General features: G+C 35.7%; 1 protein-coding gene across 3 annotated transcripts in view; it reads left to right on the top strand.

Annotated features, from left to right (window-relative positions):
- The window catches only part of PLXDC2 (plexin domain containing 2), a 512,014-nt gene that overhangs the window by 267,798 nt on the left and 219,280 nt on the right, over window positions 1-24,936 (top strand). For all 3 annotated transcript variants that reach the window (XM_038529866.1, XM_038529863.1, XM_038529864.1), the window contains one exon: window positions 10,057-10,203. In XM_038529866.1, the coding sequence (XP_038385794.1) occupies window positions 10,057-10,203 (147 nt within the window). The remainder of the gene's footprint in view (window positions 1-10,056; window positions 10,204-24,936) is intronic.

Genomic DNA, 24,936 nt, shown 5'->3' with positions numbered 1-24,936 from the left:
TTGAGTGTGAAAGTCTGATTTATAGTATGTTAAAAGAATCTTTCTTAAGCACTTTTCAAAGCACCCATCATAGTAATTCTATATTAACTGTATATAGCATCGTGGCCTTGTGTTTCTTGATAAATGTAGGTGGTTTAATTCCAGGAGTCAACAATTGGTACTTTTAAACATCTTCACGTTTTTAATGCTTTATGTAAAGAAAAGAGAAGGGAAAGTGGTTATATATAGCATTTATTATAAAAATTTCAAATAATACAGTTAAGAGAGAAGAAACTCCCCCAAATCCTATCACCTAGAAGTAACCAGTGATTGGTGCCTTTTATACCTGTGTGTGTATGTGCGTGTGTTTGTGTGTATGTGAAATCAGAAAGGATAGACAGATAGGAGAGTAGAGATACACATTTATATTTAGGTGGATATAATTTTATAAAATTGAGATTTCACTGTATTATATTTCAGGAAAATACTGAATTTAACTTTGTATCTGCTGTCTTTTGACAACATGCATGCCATCTGTAGACCACTAGTTTCAGACTTTTACATCAAACGGTTTTCTTAGAATTTAAAATTTTTGGACTTTTTAAAAAAACTGTATTTCTTAATATATACCTGGCATGAAACATGATATTAGACTATTTTTATAGTTTCATGGTTCATATCATCTACATTCTGACTTACAACCATAATAATTAAATGTCTTATTTTCCTTAATACAATTTCCATGGAGGGTACTCATCATCAAAATGTTTACTATGGGGTGCTTGGGTGGCTTAGCGGTTGAGCGTCTGCCTTTGGCTCAGGTCACGATCCCGGTGTCCTGGGATCAAGTCCCACATCAGGCTTCCTGCAGGGAGCTGCTTCTACTTCTGCCTATGTTTCTGCCTCTCTCTCTCTGTGTATGTCTCTTATGAATAAATAAAGAAAATCTTTTAAAAAATGATTACTACAGCTTCTCCAGGCCAGTGACCATATTTGATTCACTCCTTGGTTAATTTGGATGTATAATTTAGTACTACATTTTAAGAAAGTCTCATCTATGGTATTTTCTCTCTGTATTTGTATTTATTACAAATATGCTTGTTAATGGGAAGATGATCTAGCTGGACATCTGCCATCTAATTGATAACTGGGATTGATTTGGCTGATCTGGCTGGCCAGGTGGGTGTCTCCTTCCACTCTCAATACTCCATGTGAGTCTCTTTTGAAACTGCCTGGTAGGTGGAAGAGGACTACCTTTCCTGAGAGAGGAGGACTGTATTTCAATCAAGGGTATACAACAAGCTATGATGCCCTACTAGAACCTTCAATCAATCTCTCAAGGTCCATTTGTATGAAAATGTAGAGTAGTCAAGCTTCCAAGACTCCAGACACATCTTTTAAAAAAAGAAGAAAGAAAGAATATGTTTGTTGCCTTTATACTTAGATTACAAATTTGTTGGGCAAAAATTTCTTAAATGGTAACTTTCTTCTACACAATGATTATGTAGACATTGTTTTCACTGGATATCATGGAGAAATATCAGACTACCAAAGGTTTTTTCTTCTTATGGAGGAGGAAATCCCTCTGGATAAGTTGGTTTGTCTTTCTAGATGCCTATAAGACTTCTGCTTCATTTTTTAATTAAGAAAAATGTATTGAGGTATAATTGAGGTACAATATTATATTAGTTTCAGATGTATGACATAGTGATTCAGCATATGTGTATACATTGTGAAATGATCACAACAATAAGTCTAGTTACCATCTGTCGCCATATAAACATAATGCAGTATTACTCATGGGATTGTATTCTCTGTGCTGAATATTACATCTTCATGACTTCTCTATTTTATAGCTGAAATTTGATACTTTGGGAACCCCTTCACCCATTTTGCAACCCCAACCCTCTGGCAACCACCAGTCTGTTCTCTATATATGACTCTGGGTTTTATTTTGTTTTGATTTTTAGATTCCACTTATAAATGAAATCATGGGGTATTTGTCTTTCTCTGCTTAACTTGTTTCACTTAGCATAATGCCTTCAAGGTCCATCCATGCTGTCACAAATGGCAGGATTTCATTGTTTTTTATGGCTGAGTACTAGTACATTGTTTATATGCTACATCTTCTTTATCCATTTATCCAACAATGGATACTTAGGTTGCTTCCATATCTTGGCTACTATAAATAATGCTATGGTAAACATAAAGGTGCACATATCTTTCAAATAAGTGTTGTTGTTTTTTATCAAATGGATACTCAGTAGTGGAATTTCTGTATCATTAAAAAATGATACAACTACAAAGTTGTATTTTTAATTTTTTGAGGAACCCCATACTGTTTTTATAGTGTCTGAACCAATTTACATTCCCATCTACAGCTCACACATGTTCTCTTTTTTCCACATACTTGCCAACACTTGTTATTTTTTTGTCTTTTATATAATAGCCATTAGGCAGGTGTAAGGTGATATCTCATTGTGGTTTTCATTTGCATTTCCCTAATGACTAGTGATGTTGAATGTCTTTCCTTGCAAATGTTATTCTACTTAATATTGTCCCATAAGTCCCGTAAGCCATCTTTGTTTTGTTTTGTTTTTACTTTGAACTGCTTTGTCTGGGTGAGTTCTAGTGTTTTGTCTTCTAGCTTGTGGACCCCTTCTTCTGCTTTATTCAATCTGCTTTTAGGCCCCTCTAGCCCTTCTAGTGTATCTTTCAGTTCAGTTATTGTATTATTCAACTCTGTGACTACTGTTTGATATTTTCTTATATTCTCTTTTTGTTGAAGTTCCCATTATGTTCATCCATTCCTCTCCTGAGCTCAGTGAGCAACTTTTCAACCATTACTTTGAATTCTTTGTTTATCTGATAAAGAATCCTTTGTATCATCAAGGTCTTTTTCTGAGAGTTTTGCCTTTTTCTTTCATTTGTAACATATTTCTCTATTTTCCTTGACTCTCTCTGTTTGTTTCTGTGTATTAGGTGAAACAGCTACCTCTCTCAGCCTGAAGAAGTGGCCTTGTGTAGGTGATGAACCTTCTTGTTCAAACTGGTCCTAGCTCTTGGTCGTCTCTTGATTCTTTGTGATTGTCTAAACCTCTGATTTATTCCTGATATGTCCCTGTTTTTGAGAGTATGCCAGGAGCCATCAGTGTTCCAAAGGGAGGAACCTCATTGAGCACTTAGTTTCTGGCTGGAAACAAGAAGCCAAAACCTCAGGTAGCAGTTTTTACAGTGTGCAAATACATAGAGTCCTGTGGGGCCATTATCATAGTCCCTGCCAGCCTCCAAACTGGGAGATCTAGTGGTGTCCTCTGTTTGTAAAAATCAGGGCTCCAGATGAATATATAAGCTCCTTTCTGAGAGGTCTTGTCAAGCTATAGTGAGGCTAATGGGGTTGTGCAAGGATGGTGTCTCCCTGCTTACATTCTTTGGAAGTACCTCCTTGGCCTCCCAAAGTGTGGAAACTTGAAGCCTATTTCTCTGGCTTAAGCTCCAGACTAAGTAAATTGGTCTTCTTTACAGGAAGACTGGGTTGTGGTGGCCTGCCAGGAACTATCTCTCTGGTTATTACCTCAAAGGAGGGGAGAGGGTTGCTGTGTGAATTGAATGCCTGCATTGGCTTCAGGTAGGCAACTAGAGGCGGTAGGGGGTAGGGCATGCTGACAGCTTCAGAAAGACAGAGGAGGGGGTGGGGATCATGGTAGTGGTGATGGTGGCAGAAATGTCTTGACTCCCACACCTGTGGGCTTTAGGAATGCAGTGGGAGAGTGGAGAGTTCCTTGCCTGTGTGTATGTCAGCTTTAGGCTAGGAGTGAGAGAATGCCACTCACGTTCACCAGCCCTAGCCAGGGAATAGGGAGCAAAGTGTTGTAATTACCTGCTCTCACAGACTTTAGTTAGGGAGCAGGAGAACACTGTGACCATTTGCACTCACCTGCCCCAACCAGGGAGCAGAGGAGCACTACAACCACCTGCACTCTCCAGCCTCAGCATGGCAGTGAGATAGTGCCATCATCACTCAGCCCCACATATCTTGGCAAGGTGGTAAGGCGATACCCAGTTGAAGCTCATCCACCTGTGCTAGCAGTATAAGTGGAGAATGTGAAAATGGCCTTCACTGGTGCCTGCATCTCCAGGGAAAGTTTCAGCTGTCCCCTGCCTCTACAGCAGCAGATGCTTTTATTTATTATTTGTTTATATATGTTTGCAGCAGATGTTTTTATTTTATTTTTTTAGATTATTTATTTATTTATTCATGAGAGACACACACACACACACAGAGGGAGGGAGAGAGAGAGAGAGAGAGAGAGAGAGAGAGAGAGAGAGAGGCAGAGACACAGGCAGAGGGAGAAGCAGGCTCCATGCTGGGAACCCGATGTGGGACTCGATCCTGGGTCTCCAGGATCACACCCTGGGCTGAAGGTGGCGCTAAACCACTGAGCCACCGGGGCTGCCCCAAGCAGATGTTTTTAAATTAGGAAATGAATTTCACATACAGTCCAGGTGCTTTCCAAACTGCCTTTTTCCCCCCACTGGGTCTGGAGGCAAATGAGACTTTGCTTTAAACTTTTAGAGAATCTCAGTAGCATAGCATAGTGATATTCCCATAGCACTTTGGGTCCCTTGGACATATCCAAGCCAGATATTTTAGGGGCTCATCTCTCTGGTGCAGATCCCAAGGGTTGGAGTGCCTGTCATGGATCACCAGCTCCTCACTCCTCGGAAGAGGCGCTAGGCAGGTGAGACTCCCCTCCTTAATGTATGCCTCCACACCAGTGGTGGGATTTTGGTGAAACCATGTCTCTGCTTCTCCAACCCATTCTCAGTGTTGTCTTTTTATCCTTCATTGTGGAGAAGCAGTTAACTACAGTTTGCAGATCTTTTTCAGAGGGAAATGATCCATATGTTGTAGATCCTGTGTGTCCATGGGGCGAGGTAAGTTGAGGTTCTTCCTACATGACCATCTTGTGGAAGTCCCTGCTGCTTTTTTTCTTTTTTAAACCTATGAGAAATCTCACTAGGGAATTTCTTAATATTCAAAATTCTATTGCAAATTTTCTAGGGACATAGTATATACATTCAAGTCTTTCTTTACGTCAGAAAAATAGTTCTTCTAACACATTAAAAAAACTTTTCTATGCCACTACATATGTCATATATATGATATATAGGACCTATTTTTTCTATAATTTATATGATTATCTGTCTTAGATATTTATTTTTTCTTTTCCATTTCATCTCATGTGCATTTCTCAAGACTGTTTTCTATGTCCTAAACTAGTAACTTTTATAAATTACTTTTATAAATTTTTGTTTTTTTATTCTGCTCTTCTTTTGAGGGGGGAGGCAGAGGGAGAGAGTATTTTAAACAGGTTCCACTGAGCCAGATTTGGGGCTTGATCTCAACCCTGAGATCATGACCGGAGCCAGAATCAATAGTCAGCCACTTAACTGATTATGCCACCCAAGGGCACATTTTCTTATTGCTACTAATGAATTCATCTCTGTAATTTTTTCCCTGATTTTTTCCCTGATTACTACCAGCTCACTATTTTTCTTTTATGATTGTATCATATTCTATCAATATTATTTTTTAAGAACATAGAGAACTATTTTAACTCTGTTTTTGAGGAACTTAACACACAAGTAATACTTTAAAATATTATTGTTAAACATTTACCTTTATATGCATTATTTAGTCCTTGTGAATTCATGAATGTGAGAAGGTAATATATAGAGAGAACCATATATAATATAAAGAACCATTCAAATTATAATATTCCTTTATACATTATGAAACTGTCTTTGTGAGATAACCAATTGATTCAATGCTAAATACCTTTAGCTAAGAACTTTGATTTTTTTTTTATGTATTTATATATTTCAAATGAGCAGCACAGTAGTGTTCATATAATCTATGCTGGTTTTTGTTTTTGTTTTTTAGTTCTCAGTTAAATAAATTTAGAGTTCAAATGCTATTACTGCATAAGACAGTGTGAGGCATCCATAAAAATTACCTATCATAAAATCAAGGAAACATCAATGATAGAAGATGGGTTAGGAATTGTATAAACTGATTGTTGCAGAATGGTTAGGTATAGTTATGATGATTTTTCCCTCTGTATTTTTGGTATATGTCCTCTGTATATAGCTGCACATTTGCAGACATATTTGAGAAGCATGGATTTATAGGATTTATAGCTACCTGCTGTGCCATCTACTTTCAGTAACAGTTGGTTTCCTAAATGAATTGGCAAGTAGGCACATCACAGTAGTGTTTTGTTTTATTTTCTATGGTGTTAGAAATAGTTTGCTTTTGAGCAGAAAAGGAAAATCTTTGTGCCTGAAGTGGTTTTTGACAACTCTTTAAGTACCATTACTCCTATAAAGGACAAGATGTGGTTTGAATAATATAGTAGTGCTAAAATGTCACATTTTTGAGACATCTATTTTATGGCTTTCCTTGAAAAACTGAGACAAACACCTCTCCCTGGAATTTAACGACTTGTGTCTCTAAATTCTCGGTGAACAATAAATTGTCTTGTTCTTTGAATAAAAGTTGTCATGACAACTTGGCAAGCTTGGGCTGTTAGAAGTCAAATACCAAACTCTAATCTTTAGTTTCTCACTATTTTCAAAGATGTGACATTATTTTGGGCAGCTCTGATTTAAGTAAAAATGAACATTATTTTCAATTAGACATTTCAGTGAAACTGGACAAAAGTCATTTATATTTTTGCAGATAATCCATTATTTAAGCATAATGATATTCTTTATGTTAACTTCAAAACTATTTTTTGATTAATTATAGGAATTTAAGGGTTAAGGGAAATACCAGAGTGATTTTAGATATGTCAATTGCAACAACTATATTGAACTCTATACTTAGGGTCTGTAATTTTAAAGATAATATTATTTGGCATTTATGGTAATTTGGCAGCATAATAGACTCTGTTACATAATTCACCTAAAGATCACATCTCTGACCTCAGTGTTGCTGAACTCTTTTTAGTAATACTAGCAATAGGGAGAAAAACTACAATTTTTATTTAAACTTATAGACTCTTTTTTTCAAAACCCCCTTATATGTGATTCATTGAAAAATTAAGTGAATCATTATCATTTGTAATTCAGACTTGATAATTTACGCAGTTTAGATACAAGTTTCCATTCCTGCTGTGTAATTAGCTAGAATACCAGACTTGGATAGATGTTTGTTATCCAGATCTATAAACCTATAGAGAAGATTGCCTTACTCAACATTGCTCAAGTTAAGTCTCTTTTGGTTGGAAATTAGGGAAACTTGTATGTCCGTAGTCTTTTGGTTGACGATAACTCAATTGAAGGGTTTTAACAATAAAAAAAATTAATTGTTCATGTAAGTGAGCAAGCATGGAATGCATTGGATCAGGTACCTGGTGTTTTTGCTTGTTTGTATGCAGAGATGATGACTTTTTTTTTTTTTTTTTTTTTTTTTTTTTTTTATGTTTGGTTTATCTTCAGGCGGAATTTCCTCATGGTAGCAAAATGGTGGCACTAGTTTCAAGTCATAAGCCTACACATCTCAGCAATCAGAATAAGGGAAATTATCTCCTTTATATATAAACTCTTACATGTCTCAATAATTGGTTGTTTTAGGTTATGTGCTTCTGATGCCCACCAGCTATGCTAGCCAGTAGAATGACATGTATAGAATGATTTGTGCCTGATGTCAAAGAAGGTACTCACATTGACACTTCCATGGTGAAGCATCAGACAGTAGGGAGTCAAATACAAGTTGGAGACACAACCAAATGCTTGTTGCCTTCCTCGAACCCAGGCAGTCAGTGTCATAATGATCTGGAAGGAGGTACTAGAAAACCAGTAGGATATTAAATCTCTTTTGCACTGCCTGGAATCTTGTTCATGCTTCTTTCTTTTTTTTTTTTATTTTTTTTTATTTTTTATTGGTGTTCAATTTACTAACATACAGAATAACCCCCAGTGCCCGTCACCCATTCACTCCCACCCCCCGCCCTCCTCCCCTTCCAACACCCCTAGTTCGTTTCCCAGAGTTAGCAGTCTTTACGTTCTGTCTCCCTTTCTGATATTTCCCACACATTTCTTCCCCCCTCCCTTATATTCCCTTTCACTATTATTTATATTCCCCAAATGAATGAGAACATATAATGTTTGTCCTTCTCCGACTGGCTTACTTCACTCAGCATAATACCCTCCAGTTCCATCCACGTTGAAGCAAATGGTGGGTATTTGTCATTTCTAATAACTGAGTAATATTCCATTGTATACATAAACCACATCTTCTTTATCCATTCTTTTTTTTTTTTCATGCAAACACACGAGGGTTCTTTATCCATTCATCTTTCGTTGGCCTCATTGTTCTTTCTTTGTATCTTCTTTTTTCTTCTTTCTCTAAAGAACTTTTTTATCTTTCATCGTGGTTGCACTTATAATTTGCATGTGATATCTAGAGTTTAATTAGAGGTTGGTGGTTTACCTAGATTTTTTTAATCTTACTGTTAACATTTAATCACTGTCCTCAAGATTTATATTTAAGGTCATACTTTTTCTGTTAGTCATGGGACAAAATCTATTTAGAATACTGCTTAGAAAATTCCTTTATACAATCATTTTCATATATTTTAGCCTGATGACTTGTAAAAAGGTACATGGAATTCCTGTTTTGACTAGATTTCAGGAATAATCATATTTTATTTAATTAACACTTCAGTAACAAATGCATCAGATGAAATTCACAGTCCAAAATCATATACCCTCTATTTACCAAACATTATTCTTATGTATACCTGAAGGTTTTTAAATATACCTTATCTGACAGACTCAAGTTGATAAGCACAATTACATTTTATGGTAAAAAAAATTTCATTGCAATCTGTGTTAGGCAAGAATCATATGACTTTTCTTGGTGGTCCTCAGCAATATTCCTTTTTAAAACATTTAAATATCTTCACTGAGTGAGAAACATAAAAATTAAAGGTTTTGTGACAAGCACCATGGTAATAATCAATAGTGAGAATTCAAATAAAAGTAGAATTTAATAACTCAAATTATAGGGAAAAATATATTATTTCCATTCTTAGGATCATTAAAACTGAGAGCAGGCCCTAGTTTTAAAGGAGAGAAGTTTGAATTTGTTGTCACTCAATAGTAATTATAGTTCAGGTTTGCACTAAATAGTTCCAAAAGTAACATTTTGTTTAGGTAGCAATTTAAATCCCTAGAATTACCATGGTAAAAAGACTATTGTAAACAGAATGTACATTTTCCTCTATGTTTTCTTTATTTAACAATTTCCTCTAAAGAGGCTTATTTTATATATATTTAAATCTAATTCACTTTCCTTAGAGGTTATTTAACTCCTCTGGCTATTTTGAAGAATAGTAACATGTCTAGCTTCATAATATCACTTTTTGTTTGGTTTTAAGAATTTTAGGGACAATATCTCTAGGGGTTTTTTTTTCTTTCCTTGTGAGAGGACTTTTTTTTTTTCTTTTTTAATGGAATTCTGTTTATATAACTCTGTCAATTATATATATTAGGTATATAGTGACTTAAACGTTTCCTTTTTTCCCAGCCTTATTAAGATATAATTCACATATAACATTGTGTAACTTTAAATTGTACATCCTGTTGATTTGGTATACTTATATACTGCAAAATGATTGCCACCATAGCATTAGCTAATACCTCCATCACATCATATAATTACCATGTCTTTTTTTGTGGTGAGAGATCTATTCTCTTAGCTACCTTCAAGTGTATAATATAGTATTGTTAACTATAGTCACCATGCTGTAGATTAGATCCCCAGAACATATTTGTCTTATAACTGGCAATTTGTATTCTTTAGCCAACATCTCATTTGCCCCACCCCACAGCCCCTGGTACCACCATTCTACTCTGTTTTTCTATGAATTCAGCTTTTTTAGATTCCACGTATAAGCAAGAATATACACTATTTGTCTTTTCTGTCTGCTTTACTTCACTTAGCATAATATCCTCAAGGCCCGCCCATGCTCTCTATTCTTGATATGCATTATTCTTTTATTATAGGAGGACACAGATCATAATTACTATATATCTCGGATATATGGTCCATCTGATTCTGCCAGTCGGAGTTTGTGGGTGAACATAGACCAAATGGAAAAGGACAAAGTGAAGATTCACGGAATATTGTCCAATACTCATCGGCAAGCTGCAGTAAGTGCTTTGGCATTTTGAGTTTCTTTTTCTGCTGTAAATTTTTTTTTTTTTGCTTTAATTGGCATATCAGTGTTGTTTGTTGTGATCACTTTTTATTATTTAGTTCTGCAGTTGAAATTTAGATTAATGATTGCATAGAATATCCTCGAAAAAATGAGTAAGAATTATTTTGAGAAGCCACCATCCATTTAACTAATAATTACTTAAATAAATTAACCATTAATTTCCCTAGTAAAATGAGTTGAATATTCAAAGTCAAGATTGATCTTGGATAATTTTAAGTTTTCTTGTAATCTATGAATCGAGAGAACATTTTTATTTATTTTAGTATTTTTAAAGATTTTATTCATTCATGAGAGACAAAGAACGAGAAAGAGAGGCAGAGACACAGGCAGAGGGAGAAGCAGGCTCCATGCAGGAAGCCCGATGGGGGACTCCATCCCGGGACTCCAGGATCACGCCCTGGGCTGAAGGCAGGCACTAAACCACTGAGCTACACAGGGATCCCGAGAGAACATTTTTAAAAAAAAAAAGACAGGAATTCAGTATCTCCCATTTACATGGGGGTTTATTAATTTCTTGGCCTGAAAAATATTTCACCAGAAACATTTATGATTCCAATAACATATGTAGGTCAAACTGTGTATCTCCAGGCAGAAGTTTGATATAAAGGAAAAAAATTAAATCTGGAAATCTCCGAACATGTTTTCAGCTTGAGTTTATCTTATACCAGATCTGGTTCTTTAAATGAGAAATGTAACTATGTAATGAGGTGTAGTTTCTGTGTCTGGGTATAGTGGGGAATGACAGGATATTAATATAGGCCTCACTTAACTTACAGGTCATTGGTATCCTACTCTACCTGTCAGGCTGCATGCTTACATGGGTTAGCTTTTCAATCTTCACAGCATTCTCTATCATTTAAATATTATTGCCATCCAGGTATTGCAGATGAGAGAACTGAGTGTTGGAAAAGTCAACCTGCCTAAAGGTCTCTAGCCTTTAGTGATGAGACTCAGATGTTAGCATAGGCACCCAAGCCCACACTCAAAATATGTGTGTAAACTGTATCCCATTTGGTTCCAGCAGTTTTTGATAGTCATTTTCTAATAAATGCCTGATTTAACATTTCAAAAGTTATTTAGTTTTGCTCTCATGAATAATACCTGTGATCTTACCATCAATAAAATCATGTCCTTGCAGGCAGCCTGGGTGGCTCAGCGGTTTAGCGCCACCTTCAGCCCGGGGCCTGATCCTGGAGACCCGGGATTGAGTCCCTCATCGGCTCCCTGTGTGGAGCCTGCTTCTCCCTCTGCCTCTGTCTCTGCCTCTCTCTCTGTGTGTCTCTCATGAGTAAATAAGTAAAATCTTGAAAAAAAAAGAAAGAAAAGAAAAAGAAAAGAAAAAAAAAGAAAAGAAAAGAAAAGAAAAGAAAAGAAAAGAAAAGAAAAGAAAAGAAAAAAAGAAATCATGCCCTTGCAGTTTAATATGACTTAAAATAAAAACACAGCAACTTGAGCCTTTCAAATGCGATTGCCATTATGGAATTAAAGATAAAACTAGAGCTAATAGACTCAATGGCTTATGTGATTTCAAGAGGCAGCAATTTGATGTTTATACCAAAATTTTTAGCCAACAACCTTCATTGTATATATATATATATATATTCTACTATTTCGGAAAATCAACTCCTAATAGTTAAAATGAAAATTAATTATAACTCACCATGAGATGATTCCTTGAACTGTCAGTGTGGGGCACATGTTTTCTGAGCCTGAGAAGTAAACAAAGGAGCCATCTCACCTACTGAATTCCATCATCCCTTTTCTTTTCCATATTCAGGGAATCCCAGGCAAGATGACAGATTCAGAAATGATTCACTTGTGGATTTAGAATAGATTTTCAAAAGAAGAGAAAATGAGAAAGATTAGATTAGGACAATATTTACCAGAAATTTCTTGCTTTTGACAATTTCCTTACTATATTACAGCACTTAATCGTGTAAAATGCCCTTTGTAGAAATTCAAATGTTGAGTGCACCCAACTGAAGTTTCCATAAATTGACCCAGTTGTTGCAGCAGCCACTATGGATAAAATCTCTAGGCAAAGAAAGATTATCAGTGAAACTGTTAGCGGATTTCTGCTTACACACTTTATTGTTTCCCGGGATCTCCCAAAGTGCAGCAGTTCATGTGTCTTGTTTTTTCTTGAAGAATATTTCTTTTTCTCTTTGGGTTTGCTTGGTTGTCATGTGGCTCCAATTCTCTCATTAGTCTCAAGAAAAATTATGCTATAACGAACCATCTTTTTTTCTTACTGTTAGCATGGGAATGACACTGTTGCTTTCAACACCAAAAGTTGGCCTAAATGCAAATGCTTGAGCTTTTGCTTGTAACTTATCTGGTATTCCATGCATAGAATTTTAAATACTTATCAATGGTAGAAACCTTTATTTTAGCTACTCTGTCATTGTCATCACTTGTTTTTTTTTTCGATTCAAGAATTTTAGCCTATCATCGAACATTTCTTAGAGTTAGAAGTTGATCCTTTACCCATTTTCCCTATCACTATCAACAGAACACACACACATGCATACCTAGGTACACATGTCATTTACCATAATAGAATTGATGATATATCTTCGTTTCTTTTTTTTCCCCTGGAAAAAATTGTCATTTAGAGCCCTTCATTTAAGTAGGTTTCATATTTTAGAACTTATAAATATAGTTAATAGAATATTTTAAATTTTTTTCTACTAACATTCTTGCTTTTTAAAGTGTGATTCTTAAATATTAGTAAGAGGTTTCCAAGTTGTAAAGGGTGATTCATGTTTTAGAATATCCTCAGTTGGCCTCCCCACCTTTCCAGTCTATTCATTTCTATTATGCCTTCCCGGGAGCAGAATCAGGTTTTTAGAGATGATGACAGAATTGTAATGTTAAGATATTAATGTAGCATATTATGAGCAGAGGGCACCATAGTGTCCATAAACACCCTCCCTCCTACCCTCACAGGACACAAACACACCCTGAGTACCACTAGGCCACTCTTCTCCCCTGTGATGTTACTAAGATGCTTTATTTAGCACAAGGGAAAATGGCAAATGGGAAACAACACATCCACTTAATTAATTAGGTTTGTTGATGTCATAATTGTCATAATCCTCGCTGCAAAGCTCTCTGGTAATTTACCTGGAAACAGCATTTAAATTTAAGCCCCAAGAGAAGAGGGGAGTTTCTCAGATCTTATCACCAAATGGTGTAATTTCCATGACCAAAAACATACATTCTGTCAACAAATTAGACAAAAAAGAAAAAAAGAAAAGAAATATATATCCAGGGGCAGACACAGGAGCATTTGGCTAACTAATCCAGCGTTGGCAAATGAGAAAGCTAGAGATTGGGCATCCCTGAAGATGTAGATTCCCTCCCCTTTCCAGGCTGCTTCAGAATGGCTCAGAGGAATGTAAAGGAGTGTCTGATTGGAAGCATGATTTTTTTTAAAGATTTTTTTTTATTTTTTGAGAGAGCAAGAGAGCACATGCACACACAGGCACACAAAATGGGAAAGGGGCAGAGATAGAGAGCGAGAGAGACTCCTCCCTGAACATGGAGCCAGGTTGGGTGGGGGCTTGATCCCATGACCCCAATGTAATTACCTGAGCTGAAATCAAGAGTCAGCTGCTTAACCTGCTGAGCCACCCAGCATAATTTTTTAAAGAAGTATTTTCTCCTCCACCACCATCATTTATAAATGGGGTCTAAACAGCATTTTGGAATCTTAGATTAATATTCTAGTAAGAAGAGAGTAAAATTGAAGTAAGAGCATACCCCTTTCTCCTATCTACAATAATATCTTATAATTTGAGGGCAGAGAACAACTTAGAAATCATTTGCTTCAAGTGCTTCACAAGCTGAAACACACTGATTTCTTTTTCCTTTTAGAACATAAGCCATATTCATTAGTATGTATATTACATATGTATGCTATAATTTGATTACAGTCTCCCCATTGTCCTTTTTGGTTTGAATAACATTTCTTAAATCATTATTGCAAAAAAAAGCAGATGTTAAAACTTAGTTTTAACTTTGACAGATTAAAGTAAGAAGCATGTTTTCTAGACAAAGGATAGTGAAAATTTGTATCAACTCCTACCATATGGCAAGCAATGAGCCAGACACTTTATATTCAAATACTGGTAATTATTTGGATTTTTTTCCCTTTATACAAAGTCAGTCAGTTGTCAGATTACAGATCTAGACGTTTCTGACCATAAACCTAGGAAACAGTCTGACTTGTTTCTTTTTCCCTGTGTGGACCTTCAGATTCCACAGTTTTGATATTTTCTTCTGTATTTCTATATCCATGTTATTTAATTTGTTTCTGGGTACAAAGTTTGATTCCACAACCAGACAAATTAGAATTATTTGTTTTCTGAAACCACAGTTTATGAAATTCTGATTCACAACTCCTAGAGAAGTACCACTGTCCTGGTGGAAGGAATCCAAGGTCACAGAAGTCATGAAACCTTGGCCTCAAAACTCATTTTCTTGGTTTCTGGCCTCTCTGTACCTCAATCTTATAACCTGAAAGAAAGGAGAAAAATGCCTTCCTTGACTCCCTTCTAGTGCTATTTTAAGAATAAAAATGAAATGGATATGAAAGGACACTGCAAATATCAAATAAAAATAAGATTGTAAGGCAGTGCTATTTGAGAGTACTCATTCTTTATAACAAAAATAACCCCCAAATAAGTTAATTCCCAAGTACTTTCCAAGAGTATCCAATAGATAAATAGATGATAGATAGATAGATAGATAGATAGATAGATAGATAGATAGATGATAGATAGATAGATAGATATGCATCTATATCTATATCTATATCGTATATCTATATTGTATCTCCATAATTTTTTTTTTGACCAAGGAAATGCCAATGTGCTCTTGGCCAAACATAAAACACACTCTTTTTTTTTTTTTTTTTAATTTATTTATTTACGATAGTCACACTCAGAGAGAGAGAGAGAGAGAGAGAGAGAGGCAGAGACACAGGCAGAGAGAGAAGCAGGCTCCATGCACCGGGAGCCCGACGTGGGATTCGATCCCGGGTCTCCAGGATCGCGCCCTGAGCCAAAGGCAGGCGCCAAACCGCTGCGCCACCCAGGGATCCCAAAACACACTCTTAACTAAAAAATCTTCTATCTGTTGGTAGGAAGATTGATTCCTTATATAAGAAACCCCAGCAAAATGAAATTCTTCTATCTCTGTCATAATGTAGGTAAGGTTTTCTATGGAACTTGTATGTTCTTTGACGTGGCCATTTTTTTAAATTTGAAAATTGGACTGTTCTCCATGAAGATCCTCAGACTATATGAATATAAACAGAAACCTTCATTTAAAAAAGTTAAGTTGGGGCACCTGGGTGGCTCAGTTAAGTGTCTGATTCTTGAATTTGGCCCAGGTCATGCATGATCTCAGGACCCTGAGAAGGAGCCCTGCACTGAACTCACTGCTCATCAGGGAGTCGGCTTGAGAGTCTCTCTCCTTCACACTTTGCCCTCCCCTGCTTTTTATAAATTAAGTTTTCTCTTTTCTTTCTTTTCTTTCTTTCTTTCTTTCTTTCTTTCTTTCTTCTTTCTTTCTTTCTTTCTTCTTTCTTCTTTCTTCTTTCTTTCTTCTTTCTTTCTTTCTTTCTTTCTTTCTTTCTTTCTTTCTTTCTTTCTTCTTTCTTTCTTTCTTTCTTTCTTTCTTTCTTTCTTTCTTTCTTTCTTTCTTTCTTTCTTTCTCTCTCTCTCTCTTTTTTGTCCAGGAAAGTAACATCATTTCAACTAGCATTTCCATGGATCTTTCATTACTAGTATAATGTTGATGTTGGCAGGGTTAAATTTGGATGTCTGTGGTGCCTGAATCAGTTGTTGTCTTACACTGCCCAGGTTTATTTTTTCCTGTGCATCAGAAAATCTGTTGAAAGGAGTTTTTTCATTTTTCTAAATGATTAACTCAAAAGTCAATTTAATTTGCTATCATGATTAGGCTGCTATCTAGACCACACATTTTGCCCGAGTTCCATCCACACTAACAGTAAGTTGTTTTCATCTATTTTTGCTTTGGCTGGTGGAACAAAGTTACTGCTTTCCATTGTTTGAGTCGCTCCATTTCTAGCAAGACCCTCATAGTTGTCTTATTTGCTTTGTTTTTAGGATTTTCCTCTATTTTAATAACAGACTAGAATGAGTTGTGTCTCCATGAGTCTCTCTAACTAAATTTTGGTGTAATTAGTTCATTTTACTATTTATTATTATTATTATTATTATTATTCTGAGAATAATTCTCTCTGTCCTGAAGAAAGTATTATTTGAGGGACTTTTATGGAAAGTAAAGGCATATCCTTGTTCTATTCCATGAAACTCACACGAGATTAGAATAGCCGAGTCCTGTTCTTCGGCATCCCAGGGAAATGAGTTGGTCCACATGCTATAAAAGATCTATTCCTTCTCCTGCTGAAGGCTCTAATAAAACAGATTAAACATTCCTTAGGCTCACCTAACGTTCTGAGTTTAGTATACTTGTTTTACTGATATGATTATCTAAATAGATGTATATTAGTAATTATTTAAGTGAGCCTTGAGACCCTTCCTGAGTCTAGGAACCATTTGAGATCTAGAACAGATTCTGGAGAGTCTTAGAGATAACTTTATGAAACCCACAGTGATCAGTTTTTATGCGTGTAACAAGTCTTAGTTTTCCAAATCAAAAACATACTTTAAAAAAAATCATACTTGTGTTCATCAATTGTTATTTCAATTTAATCTTATTTCTCCATATTATATGTTTAGTGGATGGCTACCATTATTTGTGTAAAATTAGAGTCATAGGAGATAACATCATTCATTCTCTGTGACCAGTGATGGCTGTAAAATAATTCTAGATAGATAAATCTCTGCCCAGCTTTCAAATTCACAAGTGAGGCAAACACTTGAGTCTTCTGTGAAGCCTTCTTGGAAGATTTCATTCGCATTAATCTTTCATAATTATAAAGCTACTAAAATGGGACCCTACAGCCATGTCTCAGGTGTAAATGAATAGGTAAATCCATTTACTCTTGTCTTTCCTTCTAGATTCTCTTCTCCAACCTATTTTTGATCATCTTTTCTGAGTTCTCTCCATGAGCCCATGAAGATTTAATAACAGTTAATTTTAGAAAAGATGACTACAGAACAGATTCTCATTCTGGAGTTGTAAAATGATAAGGCATTCACAGGACTCTTTTGCAGGGAAATGTTTTATAACACAGAAAAGTTAGCTAAATCAAATATAATATTCTTTAAGAGTGAATACTGCTAAAAACAAATAGACTTAATTCTTATGAAAAATCTGAACTAATAAAAGATAAAAAGATTTAAGACTTTTTGGGACTGAGATTTCTTGAACAAGCTTATATTTTAGAATTTTTAAAAAATATTGGTTATACCAGGGCATCTGGGTGACACAGTCAGTTAAGCATCCAACTCTTGGTTTCAGCTCAGGTTGTGATCTCAAGGTCATGAGATCAAGGCCGCATTGGGCTCCATGCCCAGCATGGAGTCTGCTTGAGATTCTTTCCCTCTGCCCCTTCTGCTCATGTTCTCTCCCCCCACACTAAAATAAATAAATAAATCTTTAAAAATACATATTGGTTATACTAATTTTCATTATCTTTATTTTTTTCTATTTTTCTTACCAAATTATAACCTATTGCTTACCCTACAGAAAATAGCCAAAATCTTACATGGTTTGTTTCTAAATTGACTACCCATTAGAATTTCTGCTGTGTCTGGGTTTCAGAAAGTGAGTGTCTCTTTTTTTTCTCTTCTCGAAGTGCTCTGTTAAAATGCCAACAGGACTAGAAGTGAACCACCTATAGCCACTAAGTTGGTGATGAATTCCAGGAATTTCTTATGCAGCAGCTATCTGAGAAGAAATGCTGAGTAAGGTTCATTGCTGATAAATGCACCAAGGGTTAGGCACCCAAGTCCTATTCCCCTGCAGGGTAGACTGTAGAGATGGGTAGGTTTTCCTAAGGGAGCAGCTCCCAGAAGCTGTGTTGGGAGTCATCATTTTGTATACAACTTTTGAAAAATCCAGAAGTTGCCAAAAATGGCAAAATGTTAAAAATTGGTGAATTGTGCTGAGTGAAGTAAGTCAGTCGGAGAAGGACAAACATTATATGTTCTCATTCATTTGGGGAATATAAATAATAGTGAAAGGGAATATAAGGGAAGGGAGAAGAAATGTGTGGGAAATATCAGAAAGGGAGACAGAACGTAAAGACTGCTAACTCTGGGAAACGAACTAGGGGTGGTAGAAGGGGAGGAGGGCAGGGGGTGGGAATGAATGAGTGACGGGCACTGGGGGTTATTCTGTATGTTAGTAAATTGAACACCAATAAAAAATAAATTTAAAAAAAATTGGTGAATCTGTAAAACTGATATAGAGGCTTATTTGTATTATTTTTGTAACTTCAAAGTTACTTCCTTTTAAAAAAATTATTTATATATTTATTCATGAGAGACACACAGAGAAAGGTGGAAACATAGGCAGAGGGAGAGAAGCAGGCTCCCTCCAGGGAGCCAGATGCAGGACTGATTCCAGGACCCCAGGATCACAACCTAAGCAGAAGGCAGACCGCTCAACCACTGAGTCACTCAGGTGCCCCTGAAATTATTTCCAAATAAAAAGTTAAAAAAGAGAAGTTAACAGAGGAAGATGAAAAGGTAAAACTTAACTTGGCTTACATTTCAATTTTAACCTGTAATCAAATTTTGAATTATGTAGTTACTCTTCTGATAAACTTGGCCTTCATTGAATGCCAAATCCTAACATGCTAGTCAAAAGATTTGATATCATGTTTAAATATATAGACTTAGAAACAGGCTGCCTGGATTTGAGATCCTACTTTGCCAACCACTGCTGGGTGATTTGAGTGCATTATTTTTTTTCTGTTCATCACTTTTGTCACCTGTAAAATGGAATGATAATAGTACTTATCTTCTAAGGTTGTCATTAGTAGTAAATGATTTAACATCCATGCAGTGCTTAACTCCATGACTGGCATAGTGCTAGAGATGCCCGTTACACTGATACTGACAATCAACATGCAAACATTTAGCTGTTTTAGAACAGCTATTTTCCGCTGACAAGAAAGAAGGGAAGATAGATTGTAATCAACTGAGGCAAGAGAGGGTCTTTTCAAACCACAGAAGATAAATCCATAGGAGTATTTTTCCTGCCCTGCCCTGCCCTGCCTTGTTTGAGGATCACCACTGAAGGACATAACAAGAGTGTCATTGCCCTTGGTATACCATTGCCACAAATCACTGCTTAGGAGCCTGGCTAGCAGGTACTTCTATGCTTCAATTCCTAAAATGGAAAATTTTAGGCCATGTAAGTGTTACCAGGCAAAGCAAAACGATGTTATCCAGAATGTAGTCTATTTACCCTTTTAACACATTTCACGCTTGCTAAAGTTTCCTTACAGCAATGTTTTTAGTGTTTCAAAGACCATTATGTGACTTAGAGCCTTGCTGCTCAAAGTGGGGTCCTGGAGGCAGTATCAGCAGCCCTGGGAGCATGTTAGAAATGCAGAATTTCAGCTCCTTTCTCCACAGACCTACAGAATCAGAATCTGAATTTTAACAAGAACCCCAGGTGATTCTCATGTACACTTCATTTTGCGATGCCTGGAGGGACCCGTTGTCTTGCTTCTAGAATAGTGTGAAAAATCCAGTAGTTTCTGGTTCTCACTCTCCTCCCACCTACCCTCCAAGGGCTTCTTTATAACATCCTGTTATTCTTCTCTGTGCCCCTGAATAGCGTTGCTGTACACCCTGCCTGGATGGTAAATATTCACACAAACTACTTTGAATAATTCTCAAAAAGTGCAGATGTAGGAAGCAACCACAAGCCAAATGTTTGCTGAGAACCATGAAATGCAAGAGGTCAAAAGACACGGTGATAGTGCACTTAATCTCTAGTTCATTTGAACAAGTATCAGATAAATGCACCATGTTTACATTTCGTTTCCTACAATAGGAGTAGTCCCATGCAGAGTGTCATTCAATATGCAGGGTTAATTAAGTTCTTAGTTCTCTTATGAAAAAAGTGCTGAAGCAGTTAGAATTTCGAACTCAGAAAATCAATTCAATTGATGGGATTTATTTCTAAAAGGAATAGCCAGTCTCTGGTCTGTATATTTACATATTGATTAGTCCCTTTCCATGAACATTTTGATCTTTTAATTAAGTATCTAGTATTTCTAGTTGCTGGATTAACAACCATGCCCTGTCCACTTCTTCCAGCATGTGAGTTGGTTAACATTGCATTTTTACAAAAACAAAAATTCTACATAGTAAAAATGTTGTAAGTTATACTGCCCACTGCTGCTATTTTATTTTTGGAATACACTTAGCTCGTTTATGGCCTAGAAGCAGGATTTTACCTTAGGGGATACCAGAAGAAGTTTGTATCACTGCTGCCTACATGTATATGCCTCTCCATTGCCCATTTTCTCTCTTTAAGAGTTGCTTATTGGGAAAACCTGTCCATTTAAATTTTTCTATTTCTACATCTACATACATACATGTGTATATACTTACTTTTACATCACTCTACTGTCTCAGTTTATGTTACTTTTGTGAGGGGATCGATTTCAGTGAACTAGGTGAATAAACCAGTGACAGGCAATTACCATAGAGAATTAAAAAAAATGTCCATAAGTTTAGAAAATAGGCCCCTGGATCTGTCCTTGGAGGGTACGAAATCTACTAGGGAAGCATCTACACCCCAACTGTGGGAAAAAAAAAAAAAAAAGGAATTCAGGTTGTGCACATGTCTGGTGAGAAGGGACCTGTGTGTGGCCCTCAGGTGTCAGTGGCGCATGCTCACTACCAGCACAGCTCCGTCAGTCCAGGCCCTGTGATTGCAAGTTTCATCTAAGAATACTATTGTGTTTTTCAGATTTTCTTTTGGTATGGCTTTGGCCTCATGCATCTAGGAGCCTTCTGACTATGTCTTATTATTATTACATTTTAGAGGAAATTGTTATGTGTACTAAGAACGAAAACATGAATGACTGACTAAGGGTCCCAGGTAGAAAACACAATGATGGAAGGTCAGATAACAGGTAGGAAAAGAAGCACCTGGTATAAAAGAAGGAGGATAGAATAATACAGTGGTCAAAACTCAAGAGTTTTGAAGTCAAACATATGTGGATTGAAATCCTGGCTGTATGACTTCTGGTGGTTTGAATTTATTACTTGTTTTTTTGGTAAAGATTTTTTTTAATAGTTTCAGGATTATTAAAAAAACTTTCAAGAAATATTGAAAGAATTGCCATATAGCTTTCACCTAACTTCCCCAAATGTTAACATCCTATATACTCATGGTACAATTATTGATACCAAAACATCAGCACTGGTCCTATTCTCTTAATTTATCTGTAGGCCTTGGTCATATTTGTTAACTGTCCCCAAACCATCTGTGTTTCTTATTCAGAATCCAATCTAGGACCTACATTGCATGTATTTGTTCAATCTCCTTGCCTCTTCCAATCTATGATAGCTCCTTAGTCTTTGTCTTTCATGAACTTGACACTTTTGAAGAATATTGGCCAGTTATTTCATACAGTGTCTCTGATGCGGGGTTTGTCTACTGTTTCTTCATGTTTTAGCACGGGTATCAGTTTTTGGCAAAAATCACTTTTTGTGGTATCACAGAAATGTTTTTTTGTCCTTCACTGTGCACCATATCAAGAGATACATGGTGTCATATGTCTTATTACTGGTGATTTTAACTTTGATCACCTGCTTCAGGTGATATCTCCTAGATTTTGCTCTTTCACTGTAAAGATATTTGCGTTCCCTTTTATAATGATCAAGTATCTTTTGCAAGATACTCTCTGATTATGCAAATATCCTGTTCCTTATCTTGCTTCCATCTTCTAATTTTGACATTTGTACTTGCTAAATACAGGCAAAATACTTAGCATAATATATATATATATATTACGTATATATATTATAATTCCATTTCTCTAACACCAGTAAATATAGTAGTTATGATTATTTCAATATAACAAAAATGAGAATATCATAACATTGCTCAGAAATGTAATATCTAATTGTGATTGATTCTCTCAGTAAAACAGTTTACCTTCATTGATATATCAACATGTATAGACAACATATATCACATCAGTTCCAGCTATTTGTTAGGAATCAAATAGGGAGCTATTTTTGTTTAGGAAACTAGACTCAAGGAACTGTTGCTATGCTAGACAACTTCATTTGTGTAATGTAATATTCACCATCATTGAGACAATGGTAATGAAGGTCCACATGTTCTTTGGCCATTTGATCCCTATAATAAATCTTTGAAGAAATGTCTTGACTATAGATGAGCAAACTGTGACTTAAAAAAGTTAAATCATGAAATCATGCACAGCTACTAAGCACCAAAGTTGGGACATAGTTTCAGGTCTCTCTGACTCCAAAACCATGGTAGGTCATTAAAAATTAGGAAAGAACCATTGCAAATGGAAAAATAAAGCTTTATCTAGCTCCATTAAAAGAAGATTATAAAATGTGTGTTTTGTGCTTAGTAAAGCAGTAAGTCTCCAATAATCTACTCGAAGCATTTATAGGTGAATGAGTTTTATGTGTACTTTATCCAGGTTCAAGAAAATTACTTAATTGTTTTGTGCATTGTGGAAGAATGTATCATATCACAATTAAGAAACTAAGCTTATTCATAGTTATCTGCAAAAAGTTATCCTAACAAGAATGATTATTTAATCATTTTTATTTACTGGAGATATAAGTCTTATTGGAAATGAGATCCTTTACTCAGGTATTCCAGATGAAAGCCAGTATCACTATAAATATCCATATAAATAGAGCAAAATATATGTTTTTCTTAAATTTTACAATACCTGTCAAAGCTAAACTTTGACATAAATAAACAACCAGAAAATTATATATCTCAAGATTTATTTGATTTACTTTTTGAAATGTTTTGGGGAAAAATAATACAGATCTCATTTTGCTAATAATAATAATAATAATAATAATAATATCCCACCTACTTGACAGCCTCAAGAAACAAATGTGTGCCCCTCAAACGTAAGATTATTTGAATGATTAAAAATAGAATGTTAAAATACATTAGATACAAATTAATGATTGATTCATGAATTCATTCTCAAATAAATGAATACCCCTAAATTCTTTGGACCTTCTGCTATCATGAGCTCATAGAATCAGCAATTACTTAAAATTGTGTTACTACTAATTTTCTTGCCAAGCTTTTCCCCAGGATTATGTCTTATACAAATAAAGACTTGGGGGAACCAGGAAAGTATAGCTTTATTGCTGTACATGAGAAGTTGTCTTAAAACAAAACAAAACAAAACAAAACAAAACCACAGTTTTTATTAATGACATTTTTAAAAATGGCTTTTAGGATGATAAATGTGCCCACTCCATATACTTACCTCTTATTAGGAAGTTTCTGTCTTCAATGTCTTGCAGACATTGGCAAATTAATTTATCATTATAATACCACTGAGAAATAGGCAAACAAGTTAAACTGGAATAGTGTTTTCTTAGGATTACAATTCCTGTGTTATTAAAAAAGAATTAGCAAAGATCATAATAACTAGTCTGAAACAGATAGCAGTAGGCATAAGAAAAATATGTAGAAGAAGCAATAAGAGGTGCAGACACACTTAGAAATCTGGGAGGATCAGGGCACCTGGGTGGCTCAGTGGTTGAGCATGTGCCTTTGGCTCAGGTTGTGATCCTGGGGTCCTAGGATTGAGTGCCGCATCAGGCTCCCTATGGGGAGCCTGCTTCTGGCTCTACCTATGTCTCTGCCTCTCTCTCTCTCTCTCTCTCTCTCTCTGTCTAATGAATAAATAAAATCTTTTTTTAAAAAAAGAAAGAAATCTGGGAGGATAGCCTTGATTGAGTCTGATAGTTTGTTCCCAGCAGTAATTTCATGGGGCATGTTGTGGGAGAATGTGATGTGGTTTTAAAGGTCACAGTCATATATGGCTGTATCTGCCATAAATTTGCACCAGACCACCTGGAATCTATTTATATCCTTCTACAAACTCGTTAAAGAATGTTTCATAAGTTTATCCTCTCCCATATGAAGAAGTCATATGTTGCTTGCTTGTCTTAAAATTACCATTTCTCCTTTCAAATAATTCACTCCTTTCCACAGAGCATAAAGGAATGAGCAAAGTCAGTTGATTTTATTTATGTCATGCATTCTCTTGAAAATTTCACTTCTGAGCTTTTATTTTGTATTTTTCCCAGACTATTAATTAGTAATCACATGACAAGTTTCCTGAACCTTTTCTCCTTTTACATGAAATACTGCTTAAGAGATGAGATCCCAGACAAGATAATGTACAAAGTATGGTAATTACACCATTGTTTCAATATTATGTTAGCTTTTGTTTACCATGGCTTTTTGTGACAAAGTCTAGGGTTCTGTTAGCCTTTCAGGTTGCAGAAGAGTCCCATAGTGCATATACAATTCAAGTTCGTCCTTATTTTTTTTTTTTTTATTTTGTAGTTAAAGAATACTTAAGTAATTAGTTTTTTCACACTTACTCATAATAGCTCTTTGTCTTATACTCTTTTTCTCAGTTGATGGCACTGTGGTCTACCAGTCACCCAGCAAG

The sequence above is a fragment of the Canis lupus genome, chromosome 2 (assembly GCF_011100685.1).
Source record: "Canis lupus familiaris isolate Mischka breed German Shepherd chromosome 2, alternate assembly UU_Cfam_GSD_1.0, whole genome shotgun sequence".
Taxonomy (NCBI): domain Eukaryota; kingdom Metazoa; phylum Chordata; class Mammalia; order Carnivora; family Canidae; genus Canis; species Canis lupus.
This window is presented reverse-complemented; position numbering and strand designations above follow the sequence as displayed.